The following is a 15669-nucleotide window of genomic DNA, read 5'->3' on the forward strand; positions in this document are numbered from 1 at the left end:
TCACGCGTCACACCCTGCCAGCTAACGCAAGTGGGCCTTGTAATGCTGGGGAGACCCCCCACAAAACTCCCCTTCCCGCCACCGTCCTCTCTATCCACCCTGACACTAAATACCACCCCACAACTTCTTCTCCCATAACCTCCTTTCAAATATTTGCCACCCCTCCTTGCGCTGGCTCCCCACGTCGCTCACCTGAAACCTGCCAACCGTGCACCCCGGTGCTCGCTCCTGCTCCCCCTTATCATATCGCTCACCTTACTCGGAAGAGTGTCCCTTTCAGAAAGCACATGCGTGAAAGTGGCACAGAATGGCGTAGACAATCCTGCATGCCGTGTGCATTTACCTCCCCATGCTGCCTCATTGTCAGTCACTTCAGACCCATCCATCTCATTACAGCACATTGAGCATGTTTATTGACTCATGCGCACCGCCCCGTGTCTCATCCCTGCACGTGCCTATGCAGAGGCCCTGCCTGCGCATTGCGCAGTCCCATGGCATCCTGCAGAGAAGCAAGAGCACTTACTTCCGTGTTCCTTATTCCCATAGTCCCTGATATGCAGAAGCATGTGCACTGGTTCGATTGTTATACTTGATTTATATCGCAGGGCCAGGGCTTGATGCCTTGAACCCATGTACCACGGCATCGTCTCGTTCTTGTGGTGAGCACATTGCACCTGAGCTATCCTTCACAGTCCTAAAGGAACAAGACAGGCGATGAGATGCTGGAATCCTATATTACGTTATGTTAATTAACTTTTGCACATCACCCATCACCACCATAGTCGGCTAACAGCTGCAAGGCTTGTCTGCATTGTGGTGTATTAAAAAAACTCTGCTGTCTCAAGGCGCCCTGCTAACGTCATGGAATATCTCTGTGGGTTACACTCTTTCCCCTCAGGATCCACCCAACTTCAGCAATCACTCCAAATAGAGGATGGAGAGAAGGAGAGGCGGGATCGATCCTTGGGGTGACGCCACATGTAAGAGGAGGGCAAAGGGGACATGCCGATCTTCATCGGTATAGACTGGGTACTACCAGAAAGTAAAGATGTTACATTACCCTCATCCACATGCAAGTGAACAGGGTGGAGATTAGCGTTTCATTATTGACTGTGTATGAGGCCGCCTAGAAAGCGACATCTGCCTTGATAATCTTGCGATGAGCGGGAGTTTGGTTACAGTCTTGGCAATGGAAAAAAGTGAACGATCAAGCTTGGACTGGTTCAAGATTGGAGTAATTTGATCAATATTGAAGAAGGGAGAGGAGACTGGGAAGCCAGTGAAGGCAAAAGCAAGAGTTTGTGCCTTCACTACCCTGAAGAGGGTGTTGCTCAACTGAGTTAGATTCATCTTGAAAAGCTGGTGAGATGATCGAACTGGTTGGTTCTACTCATCATTCATGTGCCGGGTGACTGTAGGTGATACAGAATGGTATGGCCAAATGATTGAGCCAATCAAGAGTAAAGGGGGCAAAGAAAGAGATGAGATGAGAAGAAGTGATAATGGGATCAACAATACTAACTCTGGAATTATGGATGGAAACCCATGTTGCGATAAGTTGTGTTATATAGACATGCACTCTTTAAAGCCTTAGTCACAGTGAACTGTTTCAACTTGACAAGTTGGTAGAACATCAGAATGGGGAAACCACCTTTGGGAAGTATGCCTTTCGTACATTAGCAAGAAACTCGGAACATAAGACTGGGTGGAAGCAGCAATTCCAAGACACATTGAAATCACGAAGGAAGCCCTGCCCTGAACGGTGAAGTGACTTTGTGGCGTTATGGTCACGATTGTTTTGAACAATTGTTCAGGACTTCAGGGGGGCAGGTTTAAATAATGCAGAAGATGGAGTTAGAGACCGAAATCGGAATGCAGTTTGACAAGAGTTTAAATGAGGAGTAATAGTGAAATAGAGAGGGAGGAGAGTCAAGAGTTTTTAAAGATGATATCCAGATCGCTGCCTCTTTCCTCTTTCCTATCAGCAGTAGAGGATCAAACAGAGCAGGAGAGGAATCTGAGGCCAGTGTCTCGGTGGAGAAAGGAGGTCAATGTTGTGGGCGGTGGTTAAGTGGGCAATGTTGATGCAAGTTGATGGTACAGGCTGTGAGTCTAGAAGCATGAAAAACAAGAGGCAGTGAGGGCTCGAATTGGAAATGGTTGGTAGGAAGCAGGATCGAGGGTCATGAAATGTTCTGGGTTGCCTACTTGCCTGTGTGGGGGATGGTGAAAAGACTATGATGTGGCGTAAGTAGGGCAGCACCGTCTCGCAGTGCTAACAGCACTTCTTATAGTGCCTCTGGCTATATCATTCATGGTTCACCAATAGAGGCAGACTCTGAATGAAGGGTGGTGAAGGGGCGCCTGTTCTTTGTGTGCATATGGTTGGAAGAAATGGAGAAGCTGAGATCCACCAGAGTGGCAGATTTCTATGTCAGACATTTACAGCGAGTGAGGGTGGGAGGCCTTGGGTATATAGCGGTTACAATGTTCATTCATCAACAGTGTTTTTTAATGGATTTTTTGCCGATCTGTTCATTGAAAAATATAAGGGGTTGTGAGCAAGGTTATATAAAGGGTGGGAGGGGTTAGTTTAAAATTAATAGGGGAGCAGGGGTTGGGGGAACCCCCCAAAAATAAAAAAGACAATTTCTGATGAGTTTTTTCAAAGAAAACAAATTCGTGAAAAAACCCATTGAAAAAACACTGTTGTTGAATGAACATGGAACCATATAGTGCCCTCAATACACAAGACTATGGACTACTGAGCATACATCGTCCCGCTAGTCAAGGCCGACCTCCATGTGGATTTGCCACTGCTGGCTGTTTTCTGGATTTTGTGTCTATTTGTATAGTTTGTCGTGGTGAATTCATCACTGCCTGTGGATGGATCCCCATTGCTTAGTCTTTTATCCAATAAAATGTCTGTTTCGTGGATCTATTGGTGTTGATCTCTTTTTTCCATTTTAGTTCTCCATGAATAGGGCTTCCTTTAGTCGGTATAAGCAGCTCAAACTGCCTCGTGGGGAGCGCCCTCCCTGTGCATTCACAATTCTTAGGTATTTCCATTTCTCCCTGTGTCTTCTTCACTCTGGAGACCTTCCATTGCTTAATCTTTCCAAGGATGAAATGTACATCTCTCAATGTCAGTCAATGTGGCTTCCCAATCTCAAGGTGATTATCTTGCGTCTTCTCTATGATATTGTTTATCGATCCATGGATCCCTGCGGTTCCGTCGCTGCAAGGCCTTGAACTCATATCACTATTATGGCGTATCTTACCTGTGGCTGCCCCAGTGTCATCCTTCTCCCCCGGGGCAGAATGAACTGTCAGTCTCGGGGCTCCTGCCGTTAAGCATTTGCTCTTTGTGACATCTTGGTTACGGCGTGATTATGCTACGATGTATTAAATGAAACGCGCCTCCTCACTGTGGTCCTCACACCTGCTAGTATCTTGCGTCCATTTTGTGCTGCCATCAGTGAGGAACTTAATTGGAGGCCTTTTTCTAGTATGGATCCCGCAACGCTGAAGCTTTTCTGGGATGATCTGGTAACCTCAGTGCTCCCTCAGTCCTGGGATCTACTGTGGGCGGTTCTGGACTAAATGTAGCTTGCATACCCTACCTATCACCTGGTGCGATGCGTCAATTACATCTTTTGCACCTCATTTATCAGGCATTTCCTAGCATGACCTGTCCTCATTTTTAAGAAAAGACCACGTGGTTCACTCCTGTCAATATCATTTGCCCGTGCGTCATCCTTCAGGGTCCGTTTCCATCAGGGCCCCTCCATGGCAAGGTCTTCCTCCTGCATCTCCTCGCCAAGACAGCCCGGCCCCATGATTCCCACACGCCAAGTCTTGCAGAGAGGTGCGCTCTTCTCCCCTCTTTGACGCCCCCCCCCTGGGGTGCCAGGAAACAAGGCTCGCTTCCGGGAAACAAGAGAACATTCTTAAAGCCGGGCTTTTAATAGGTGCCGTTTTTGAAAGCGCGCCTTTTGTTGGAGGAGACGAGCGCCCGCCAGCATCACTTGTCAGCTCGCGCTCGCTAGAGCTGGGTGCTGGCGGAGCGGATATTCTTTTTCAGGTCAGGTTTCCGCGCTCTGTGATACCGAGGAGCCGCAGTTTTTTTCCCCACTCCCTCTATTTTTATCTCTCCTGTGCAGCCTTTGTTCCCGGCTGCCGGCGGCCTGGCCTTGGACTGCTTAATTCAAAGGCAGCCGAGGGAAGGGGCTGCGCAGTGATGCTGGGCTCGACTTCTGAGGCCTTATTAGCAGGATGGGGAGGCAGGCAGGATGGGGGGGCAACGCTTATGGCTGCAACCTGCCATCCGCACCTCCAGTGCTTCCCGCTAAAACGGCCTGCCACTCTTCTCTTTCTTGCGCGAGCGTTATTATTTATTTATGCGACTTCGCAATGCGTCATTTGCTGCCTTGCTTTGGAAAGTCTGGTTCCCTCAAGTTGCGCTCGTTAGCGGGAGCGTCACTGCCCCGGTATCGTCTCCTAGAATTGGAGAAAAGCAAGAGACGCTGTCATGTCACAGAGACAAAGGCACCCAGGTGTGAGGAGGCACGGGGCATTGCACACGTGGGGCGGGCAGTGGCGTCGTCAGGAATTACATTTAGGGGGAGGCACAGAGGGGCCCAAAGACAAAAGTAGGGGGCCACAGACAAAAGTGCGGGGGCGGGTGGGGGGGGCTATGAAAGCGAATGTGTGACGTCACAAGCACTCCTGCAGAGAAGCTTTTGTGCACACCACCTACCAAACCCCACTGCATTGCACAAAAGCATTAAGTCACTAATGACCCATCATTCACAGTTTTGTGTGCTACATTCTGATTGGAGGGGAGGAGTTAAGCAACATTAAGGTGTGTGGTGAGGTGAGGGGAGGGAGAGATGAGTTCCCACTGGAATGAATGGGGTGGATGGGTGAGACCTGATTGAAATGCATGGGGCAGTATTGTGGGAATGAGGGGCTCCACAGAAGTCCCTGATGGCAGGGGTGCTGTAATTAGTGGCACTCTCTTGAAGTGCAGCAGGCCTGCTACAGGGGAATGAGAGACACTACATTGAGATGTATAATGCCAGTGATGAGGAAATGAGTGAGAACTCATGTTAGGGTATGTGATCAGTAAGGGTTCAAAACACCAGATGGAGATGTATAAAAGGTCAGTGATGTGGATATGAAGTGCTGGAAATGGATTTTTTTAAATGTAAGAAACTACCTGCAACAGCTCAGTAGAGGGACACGGGTTGAGGTTATTGTGCTCACCCTCTCCCATAAACATTTGCTTCTTAGCTTCTCTTACTAGTATAAATCAAATTCAAGGGTAGTAGTGGTCCAGGGGTGAATATTGGTTCTAAACCATCAATCAGCCCTGCACCTCTAATACACCAGAATGGATCCAAAGTGATTGAATTAACAAGCATACAATGTCAAATTATAAATCTCCTTGTACAATTTTGATAACAGAACGGCAGGCTTTTCTCCTCTAAAAGTCGTGGATCGTTGGTTAGTTGCAACACAGCAAAAATACATTTATTAGCCAAGGATAAAAGCAGTGTCCAGACAAGGCTGTATACAAATATCTATTTTGTTATTATCACAACACTATGCAATACAGCTCACTCTGTAAAGGAATGCAGAGGACGGACAGTTTCAAAGAAGGAAAAGGAATTCACTCTGGATACTGACAGGAGGGTAGTCAGTATGGTTAATAAACACAACCGTTTTTTAAGGTTTCTTGGCTTCAGCACAAAGGGACAAAGGGTCTTAAATGTCTCTAGGGGCCTTCTGGAAAGGACCAGGGGGACAAAACCACAATGTATTTTTTGATGTACGTGATCTTGGTGCGCGACAGCGTTGAGTTGGCTTCAGAGTATAGAGGAGGTCCCAAGCCCGACCCGCACTCAAATCGCCCATTTTGAAGTGCCAGGAACTTTCACGCCGAAGTATGTGACGTATGATGAGCAAATAAACCCCAGCAGAGAGCCGCAGTGGGGCTCTGCCCGGAACCTATCAGAACTGACAGCACCTATTGAAGTACCTGCACTTAAGAAACCTTGGACAGTAAAGTACCCATTGAGAAAACCATATCGACAAGTGAGAAAAACTGACGATTGACAAAAAACAATGCCTGAAGAAGCCAAGAAAGTCCTAAAGGAAGACAAATGGTGATGTCACAAGAACCCAGATTGCCTCATATATAGAAGAATGACGAAAAGAGACGAAACACCATGGATAAGCAACATCCTGAGTTTAAAGTGAAATGAGTGATGTCAAATGTAAGAAGCTTATGCCATGAGCGTGATGAAGCTGTGCAGCCATTTTACATGTGTACATATGCTTGGAACTGCAAGAAAGCTGAGAAATGTGTGCGGCTTACTATGCTTAGTAGTAAGATACATTGTGGCAAGTGCCGCCTATACATATCTTCCACAAAAGGAGGATTTTATATAAGTATACTTCCACTGTGCACAAGAGCAGAATCAACCAAACATCACTAAAGGCCGCAGGAAAGGAGCCCCTCGACACGAGAATCGAACGCTAAGAGAAAAGAAACTAAACTCAGGTGCATGAAACCCGTACCAAGAAGCCAAGGTGGCATCGGCTGACATAGCCGAACCATAGATACAATTTATGATGCAAAGAGCGGAGTATCCTGTTCAAAGAAGTCAAGATAAGCAACAGAAGGCAGGTGGTGGACAGAACGCTAAATCAAATACATGAATTGCAAGGAAAATGACATGATTTCACAGTGTCTGAATCACGTGACCTGCCAAGCAAGAAGGGTTGGGGCCTTCACACCTATGCGCGGCCTTGTGCCATGCACAGATATCTGATCTCTTCCCGACAGAGATGCAGCCTCAAGGCCAACCAAAAAGAAATAATTGACACATTGCCATTGGCGAGGTGATTGATGATGGCAATGTTTGGGGGCAGGCTGGGAGAGCGGGCGAGCACCCTGCATCTGGCCGAACATTCTGCACGCTGCTAAGCCAGTGGAAAAGTACAAGGGGGTTTGGTGCCAACCCAATCATAATGGACCAAGTAATCTAGGATCCTATAGTTTGTAGAACCAATGGGACGTTGTACTTTTAGTGACGTCCACAATAGCTATTTTGAAGGAAGGGTTAGATGCCCCACCTGACACTGATTACCCAATCCTGTCACCCCGTGACCATATACAGATATAGTACCTATAGTAAAGTTACCTTCCTATAACCAATAGAATTGCATGCAACATTTTAAGCGTTACACGTCAGTGATGAAGAGTTTTTAGCATAAAAGATGTGTTTTCTATGAAGTTTGTTGGAGTTTAAGCGAGAAGGAGGATCGAGAGGTTGCTGATGTTGACTGAACTCCCTGTTTCTTGTACTTGTCATTAAACGGACTCCCTTTGCCAAACCATTGAGTTGTCATTATTGGTTCGATGCTAGAGTACTAATCTGCATCCCCATCCATCTCACGGGTGCTGCTACCTCATCTTAAAGTGCTATTGGGCAACCCCCAGCTTTATGGGCCGGTTGGGGTCCTGGTGCACAAGGGTGCTTTGCCTGCTTCTGTGATAGAGTTCGAGACATGAATCAGCTGCGGGTATCCGGCCGGAAGACGGTTCGGCGAGAAAAGCTAGATGAATGGCTGCAGACTGACCTACACAGTGGCTCTGGGTCAGCAATCGTCTCAGTGCTAATTAGCGGTTCGGAAGCACTGGTCAAGATGTCTTGGATGTCTTTAATTGACTGCAGCTTGACCACGGTCAGCATTGCAATCAGTTGTGGATTGAGGAACTCGACTGCCTCAAATATGTCCTTTAAGGCAGACGGCAGTAAATGCTTGTCGAGGCACTTCTCCTAGCTTCTTCACTGTGCTTGTGTCGTCCTTTAAGGCGGATGGACCACAGCTGTGGAGTGCGTTGCAGGCAGCTGCCTTGTCCTTAGTTTTAGGCTCAGAGACATTCTGGTACTCCCTGTCCAGGAAGCTTGCTGCAGAGCCTACCAGGGCACGCTGTGTGCTGGGTGGGTATCAGCTCTGGAGTGGCTAGAGGGTACTCTGAGTTCTGTTTCTCCCTCTGTTCCAGGATATCCTGGCCTTCCTTCACTGGCAGAAGCTGTAAGATAGACTGCACCTTCAGCCAGGGTCCAAGGTTGAGTTCTTTTTTCTCACTTCTTATGAAGTTCAGATGATCTGCCCAAAGAGGAGCTCAGCCCTCTTTCAAAGCCTAGTGGGCCACAGTGATTGGTGTAGGCTAGGCCTACCTCAGTGAACCAGTCCTGGGGTCCCTGCCAACTATTGTCTGTATGTGTGAGGTCATAACCAGAGAGCTTTGCAACAGGAAAGGTAAAGGGGTGAAAACAGGAAAAAGGTGTGCCCCAGAACTTCTATTGTGGAACCCTTCTCTCACAGAAAGAGCTCTGGACACACTCCCTTGTGCTACCAAGTGCCACCCAACTTCCTGGCTGATGTGTTCAAAGAGTTTCTCTCATTTATGGTCCCCCTGTGTGGTTCCTGTTAAAGCAGCAGGTCTCCCTTGAGGCTGCTGAAAGACCAGAATCTCTGGCTCCTGCAAACCACATTCTCGTAGCTCATGAATGGGGTCCCCGTAGCAGGGTGGCCTACTGTAACAACAGACCGAGATATGACAGTTCACTTCCATCGATACTGAAAGGTGGCAGCTGGCTTCAGGTTGACACAGTTGCATATGAAAGGTTGGTGGGTTTCCTGCCTCCTTTGTTATCCTCTGCAGCCAGGCCCCATCTGAGCCTGTCTGAAGTACCGCTTGTTGGTATGATAATTGCTGGTACCAGCTACAGGGCCTAATAAATGAGAAGGGCGGTATTACCCAAATTGGTCGTTTACAATTAATTGACGGAATTTAAAGGGTCACAATTGACCGAATATATATATATATATATATATATATATATATATATATATATATATATATATATATATATATATATATATGGTTTGGTAATATATATATATATATATATATACACACATATATATGTGGGTTTTGGGGGGTTTGGCGTTGGGTGGGGGGTTGTGGGGGTTTCCCCCCACATATATGGTACAATTGACCTTCACAATTCGGTCAATTGTGAAAAGGTCAATTGTCATTCGAGCAGTTGTAAAACGATCAATTCGTATACAACCAGAAGGGCAGTTCCATGGAGCCTTGGAAAGTTAATCAGGTTTACCAGGCCAAAGGGAAGTTTGTTCTCCCCCTTCCTGAGATCACATCATAACCTCCTTGGGTGTCACATTTCAACTAAATATGAAAGAGGTGGACTGTGCCTGTAGGCGGTGTCCAGCTCGGAGTGCATGGGTCTATGCTTTTGTTGTGGTGTGAGCATAGGGAAATATGTATGGATTAAACCCCCACATTTTCCTGAGCTCGATCTAACATCATTCCATTTCATTAATAATTTTAAAAAGCCCAGGAGAGCACACGCCCACCATGCGGATGGTCAAATTCCTCAGATTACTCATCAACACCTGGTAAATAGCCTAAGGCAGAGGCATTTTGTATAATGTCAATAATATTCCAAACAAAGCATCTCTAGCCCTCAACAGAGGCAAGGCCCAGCTGATGATTGTAGCCACCAGGCAGCGCCTAAAGAAACTTGACCTGGCCTATAAGCAACTTCAGCATTGCAGCCAATGTCATAAATGTCTCCACGGGTGTGAAGACATTCAGTGTCCTGCTTGACGCCGAATTAACTACGAAACCTCACATGGCACCTGCCTGTTCTGTATGCAGATTTATTACAAAGCTGTTGAATCACATTCACCCTTTCATTTCAGCCAGCAACTGCGCATTGTTAGCTACGGCATTGATCAATGCCAGGCTTGACTATTGCAACAGCCTGCTGGCTGGGTGTGACGAATCAACTTCCGGGGGTTCCATGTGATATTTGCGCCACAAAAATATTGCGATGCAAAAATATCGCCATATTTTTGCGGCAAAAATAACACATGGACCCTGCGCGGGACACCCCCGCAACCCCCGCATAATTTTTTTATGTGCGGGGGACACCCCCACAACCCCCGCACCTAATATTTTCGCCACCAAAAATATCGCCTATGGCCGTTCCCGATGACCATATATTCGGCGATATTTTTGCTGGCGAAAATATTACCTGATACCCTTCCGGGGCACCAGTGGTCCAGGGATGAATATCAGTTTCTAAACTATCAATCAACCCCACACCTCTAGTACACCAGAAAGGATCCAAACAGATTGGAATACAAGTGAATTATAAGACCTCCTAGTCCAATTTTGGTAATGTTGATGGAACTTCTGTAACCAAGCTGTAAGCCCTCTTGTCAAATGCACCCTGCTACCTCAGGGTCCGGCGCGCACAATAAATAAACAAACAAACAAACAAACTACAGGCTTATCTCTGCAAGGTTGTAGATTGTCGGTTAGTTGGAACACAGTGAAAATACAATTATTACCCAATGATAAAAGGGACTGTCCAGTCAAGGTTGTATAGAAATATCTGCTTTATTATTACTACAATAGACAGTTCTAGCACACTACAAATATGACCACCCTGAAAAGCAACAAAGAGGACAGACAGATTCGGGAAGGAAAGGGATGCACTCTTGATACTGACAGGAGGATAATTAGTAAAGTACTCAGCCTTACTGTTCAAGGTTATTCAGTGCGAGCACCAAGGGGCCAAAGGTTGGTAAGTGTCTCTAGGGGCCTTTGGAGAAGGACTACGGGAGCAGAAGCGCAATGTACCTGGTGCTGAAGAAGTTATTGGTGCTGGACAGCGTCAAGGCGGTTCCAGGGCACTTTGCAGCCCTTGAGACAGAGTTAGTGGTGGGAGAGAGCTGCGGGTACCAAGGGCAGGCAGTTTGGCAAGCGAGGCTGGAAGGACATCTGAAGGCTTTCCAGCGCGGCAGCTCAGGCCAAGAATCATTGTCTCTGTGCTGGTTGGTGGATCTGGAGTGCTGGTCAAGGCGTCTCGGACGGCTCTGGTGACTGTGGCATCACCACAGTCAGCAGTGCAGCTGGATGCGGTTCGAGGACTTGACTGTCTCGAAATTGTCCTTAAAAAGATGGAGGCGGAAGGATGCTTGTGTGGCACTCCTCCTAGCTTCTTCGCAGGGCTTGTGTCCTTTCAAGACAGACGGCGCAAAGCTCTGCAGGGTGTAAGCAGGCAACAGCCTTGTCCTTTGTCTAGAGACTCTCTGGCACTTCCCACCTAGGAAGGTTGCTGTCAAAACCTAGCAGGGCATGCTGTGTGCTGGCTGGGTACCAGTTCTGGAGCTGCTGGACGGGTTCTCTGAGTCCAGTATCTCCCTCTGTTCCCCAGGAAATGTTTAGGGGAGGGATCTTGCTTCCCTCTTGGAACTCCTGGCTTTCCTTCACTGGCGGAAGATGTAAGGTAGACTTTACCTTCAGCTCGGGTCCAAATGAGTCCTTCTTCTTACTTTTTGCAAAGTCTTCAGATGATCTGGTAAGTGAGGGGTTCAGCCCTCTTTTAAAGCAAAATGGGCCACAGTGATTGGTGTAGACTAGGCCTACCTTAATGAACCAATCCTGTGTCCACACCAACAATCTTCTGCTATGCATTAGGTCAGGACCAGAGTGCTCTGCAACAGGACAGACAAGGGGGAGACAACATATACATAAGTCACACCCATCTTCCTGTCTGTTATAGATCAAAGCGTTTCTCTGGTTAACTGAGCCCTCTGTGACTCTTGATTTAAGTGCAGGTTTTCCCCTGAAGTATGTTCTGGGAGCAGACTTCCTGTCTCCCCAAACCACATACATCTCCCCTCTGAAGGAGCCAGCTGTGTAGGGGTTTGGCTACGGTAAATAGTGGACCCAGACATGAATTTCACTGCCTTTCATACAGAGGTGTGGGAACTAGCATCAAGTTGACACATTGCACACTAAAGAGGTGCTAGTCCCACCTTCCTGTTGTCTCTCCGGCAACCAAGCCCACAAGGCAGTCTTGCCTCAATTATTTCTCATCAGTATGGACTGACACCAGCCAGAGAACAAAAGAATGCAGATCCATGGAGCCTTTGATATTTGAATTAGGCTGCTCATGGCTGTAGGAAGGTGTGCCTTCCACCCTCTTGGAATGCTTTGATGTACTAGGGCTGTCACATTCCATGTGAATATGACAGGGGAAGACGGTGCCTGTAGGCTGTGTCTTCCCAGAGTACAGGTGACTATGTGTTTGGTGCGAGAAGCAGATGCAATGGGTGCGGAATGGCCACACTCATTTCTCAGAGGTTGGTCTCCCATCATTCATTTTCATTTATCAAAAAATCAAAAAAAGTCAAGGCGAGAGCACTCTCCTTGTGCAGATCGTCGAATTCCTCACAAGGTGAGTCAGGGAAAACCTTCTGGAACCAGATTACCTAAGATTAGCACAATCTCTCATGACCTGGACAGGGGACTTGGAGAAATCCTCCTTGCAGGTTGTGTCAGCCGTCGTGGGGAATTCAGACCCTAGGAGTCTCATTCGTTCTAGTATTTTTCAGAATTCTAGAAGGACACTTTGATTGAGATGACCTTATTGTTGCCTATAGCTTGCAACGGGTTTACTGTGATACCGGATTGTTTCATTAGACTCTCCAGACTTGCTTTCATGGTCGTGTTCTAATGCTTTTCATTAAGTTACTTTGTGTTGCCTTATGTCGCTATACATTTAGTCTTGTCATACCATATTATGGTCTGTGTGCTTGATTAAGCTCAATAAACGAACCTAATTTGAGGATGTGGAGTGTGCTCCCGACACAGTCAGTGATAGTTTTGTCCAACATTAGAGCAATGCAACCCTGACAACTGGCCTCAATGCACAGATGTTTATGATGTGTTCTGACTTTGAAGATGTGCAGTTCCGGGCAGGCCCGGTGCATCAATTAGACACTATCCGTACCTGCCTAAAATGTTACCAGTATAAAGGGTGCAATTTTGACCTTAGAAATATCAATGATGTCCTAATTGTAAAGTATGGCCCTAAAATGGCGCAGCTTGCGGATGCATACATTCTTGCTCGAGATCTAGGCATCACGTTTTAAGTAGGGACTTTTGGTGCCTCCTCCCATCCATCAGCTAATGTCACCCTTTCGTCTCTTAATACCTCTGATCATTGAGCCACACATTCGTGTCAGCAGGTGTAGGCTCCACAGACCCGCCTCACCGCTCCCCTCCCGTGTGTGGTGCTCCTGATTGTAAGTGATGACTAGGCAAGATATTGCTGATGGTGGGAGTCCTGATGCTAAAAATTGTTGACAGCTTCACGTTAACAGTGTTCATCTACCTGCATCATTGCCATACTGCCCAGGCATTCCGTGTTGCTCATACAGAACTGGGAGTGCAACCACCATCGAGTGAGGCACAATTCTGCAACTCCACTCCTCGCATTGGCACCCTAGTCCACGCACCCGTGCAACCTCCACCAAGTGAGGCACAATTCTGCAACTCCACTCTTCGCATTGCCACCCTAGTACACGCACCCTTGCAACCTCCATCGAGTGAGGCACAATTCTGCAACTAAACTCTTCGTATTGCCACCCTAGTACACGCACCCCTGGAACCTCCATCGAGTGAGGCACAATTTCGCATCTGCACTCCTCGCATTAACGCCCAAATCCACGCACCCGTGCAGCCTCCATCGAGTTAGGCACAGTTCTGCAACTCCAATCCTCACATCGGCACCCTAGTCCACGCACCCGTGCAACCTCCATCGAGTGAGGCACAATTCTGCAACTCCACTCCTAACATCGGCACCCTAGTCCACGCACCCATGCAACCTCCATCGAGTGAGGCACAATTCTGCAACTCCACTCTTCGCATTGCCACCCTAGTACACGCACCCCTGCAACCTCCATTGAGTGAGGCACAATTCTGCAACTCCACTCTTCGCATTGCCACCCTAGTACACGCACCCCTGCAACCTCCATCGAGTGAGGCACAATTTCGCATCTGCACTCCTCGCATTAGCGCCCAAATCCACGCACCCGTGCAGCCTCCATCGAGTTAGGCACATTTCTGCAACTCCACTCCTCACATCGGCACCCTAGTCCACGCACCCGTGCAACCTCCATCGAGTGAGGCACAATTCTGCAACTCTACTCCTCACATCGGCACCCTAGTCCACGCACCCATGCAACCTCCATCGAGTGAGGCACAATTCTGCAACTCCACTCTTCGCATTGCCACCCTAGTACACGCACCCCTGCAACCTACATCGAGTGAGGCACAATTTTGCATCTCCACTCCTCGCATTAGCGCCCCAATCCACGCACCCGTGCAGCCTCCATCGAGTTAGGCACAGTTCTGCAACTCCACTCCTCACATCGGCACCCTAGTCCACACACCCGTGCAACCTCCATCGCGTGAGGCATAATTCTGAAACTCCACTCCTCGCATTGGCGCCCTAGTCCATGCACCCACGCAACCTCCATCGAGTTAGGCACATTTCTGCAACTCCACTCCTCACATCGGCACCCTAGTCCACGCACCCGTGCAACCTCCATCGAGTGAGGCACAATTCTGCAACTCCACTCCTCACATCGGCACCCTAGTCCACGCACCCATGCAACCTCCATCGAGTGAGGCACAATTCTGCAACTCCACTCTTCGCATTGCCACCCTAGTACACGCACCCCTGCAACCTACATCGAGTGAGGCACAATTTTGCATCTCCACTCCTCGCATTAGCGCCCCAATCCACGCACCCGTGCAGCCTCCATCGAGTTAGGCACAGTTCTGCAACTCCACTCCTCACATCGGCACCCTAGTCCACACACCCGTGCAACCTCCATCGCGTGAGGCATAATTCTGAAACTCCACTCCTCGCATTGGCGCCCTAGTCCACGCACCCACGCAACCTCCATCGAGTGAGGCACAATTCTGCAACTCCACTCCTCACATCGGCACCCTAGTTCACGCGCCCGTGCAGCCTCCATCGAGTGAGGCACAATTCTGCAGCTCTACTCCTCGCATTGGCGCCCTAGTCCACTCACTCATGAAGTTTGCCTAATAAATAAGACTCCTCTTTTCCAAGCAGGTCACATTTGTAACCATATTTTTTAAGCATCATTTGATAACAGTCCATTGACACTTGTGGCCACGGATAAGCTAATGAATGATAAAACGATGATAATGATAAGACACACATGTCATTTGGGAATACTTGTGCTGCTCAAAGTGAGATCTTCTAATGTCCCTCGTCCCCAGGAAGCTGCGCCTCGAGAAGGAGTTGGCGGCGGAACTGTGGAGGATCCGGTGGGAAGACATCCAGACCAGCCAAATGGAGAAGAACCTGCGCAGTGCCGGCAGCAAGCTGACGCTCTCCCTGGTAAGGACCGGCCGCGCGCCGTAGCCAATAGGCAGACAGAGATGGGCGCTGGTGCCCCTAACGTCACCTAGTATGTCTGTGTGGAAGATACCACTAGGAGTAGTCTGCTGCACCAGCGGGTGATGCCTAAAGAACTGAAGGATAGTGTGTGTGACCACACAAAGCCTTGTGCGTCCATGATCCTATGAGCAGTGAGTACATTGCACGTCCGCTAAATTCAAGTGCAATGTGTTGTCAGGGAAGAGTCATGGGAGCAGTTTGCAAATAAGGCTGTTTATTTAGGATAATCCAGTGTAGTATAGTACAGCACATCTGAGTACAACCATTGGGC

The 15669-nt window shown here is 48.2% G+C and overlaps 1 protein-coding gene across 1 annotated transcript in view; it reads left to right on the forward strand.

Annotated features, from left to right (window-relative positions):
• Window positions 1-15669, forward strand: part of NPR1 (natriuretic peptide receptor 1) — a 1222629-nt gene that overhangs the window by 733621 nt on the left and 473339 nt on the right. The window contains exon 8 of the mRNA XM_069651231.1: window positions 15218-15338. Within this exon, the coding sequence (XP_069507332.1) occupies window positions 15218-15338 (121 nt within the window). The remainder of the gene's footprint in view (window positions 1-15217; window positions 15339-15669) is intronic.

The sequence above is a fragment of the Ambystoma mexicanum genome, chromosome 1p, assembly GCF_040938575.1.
Source record: "Ambystoma mexicanum isolate Mex_15411 chromosome 1p, UKY_AmexF1_1, whole genome shotgun sequence".
NCBI classification, from domain to species: domain Eukaryota; kingdom Metazoa; phylum Chordata; class Amphibia; order Caudata; family Ambystomatidae; genus Ambystoma; species Ambystoma mexicanum.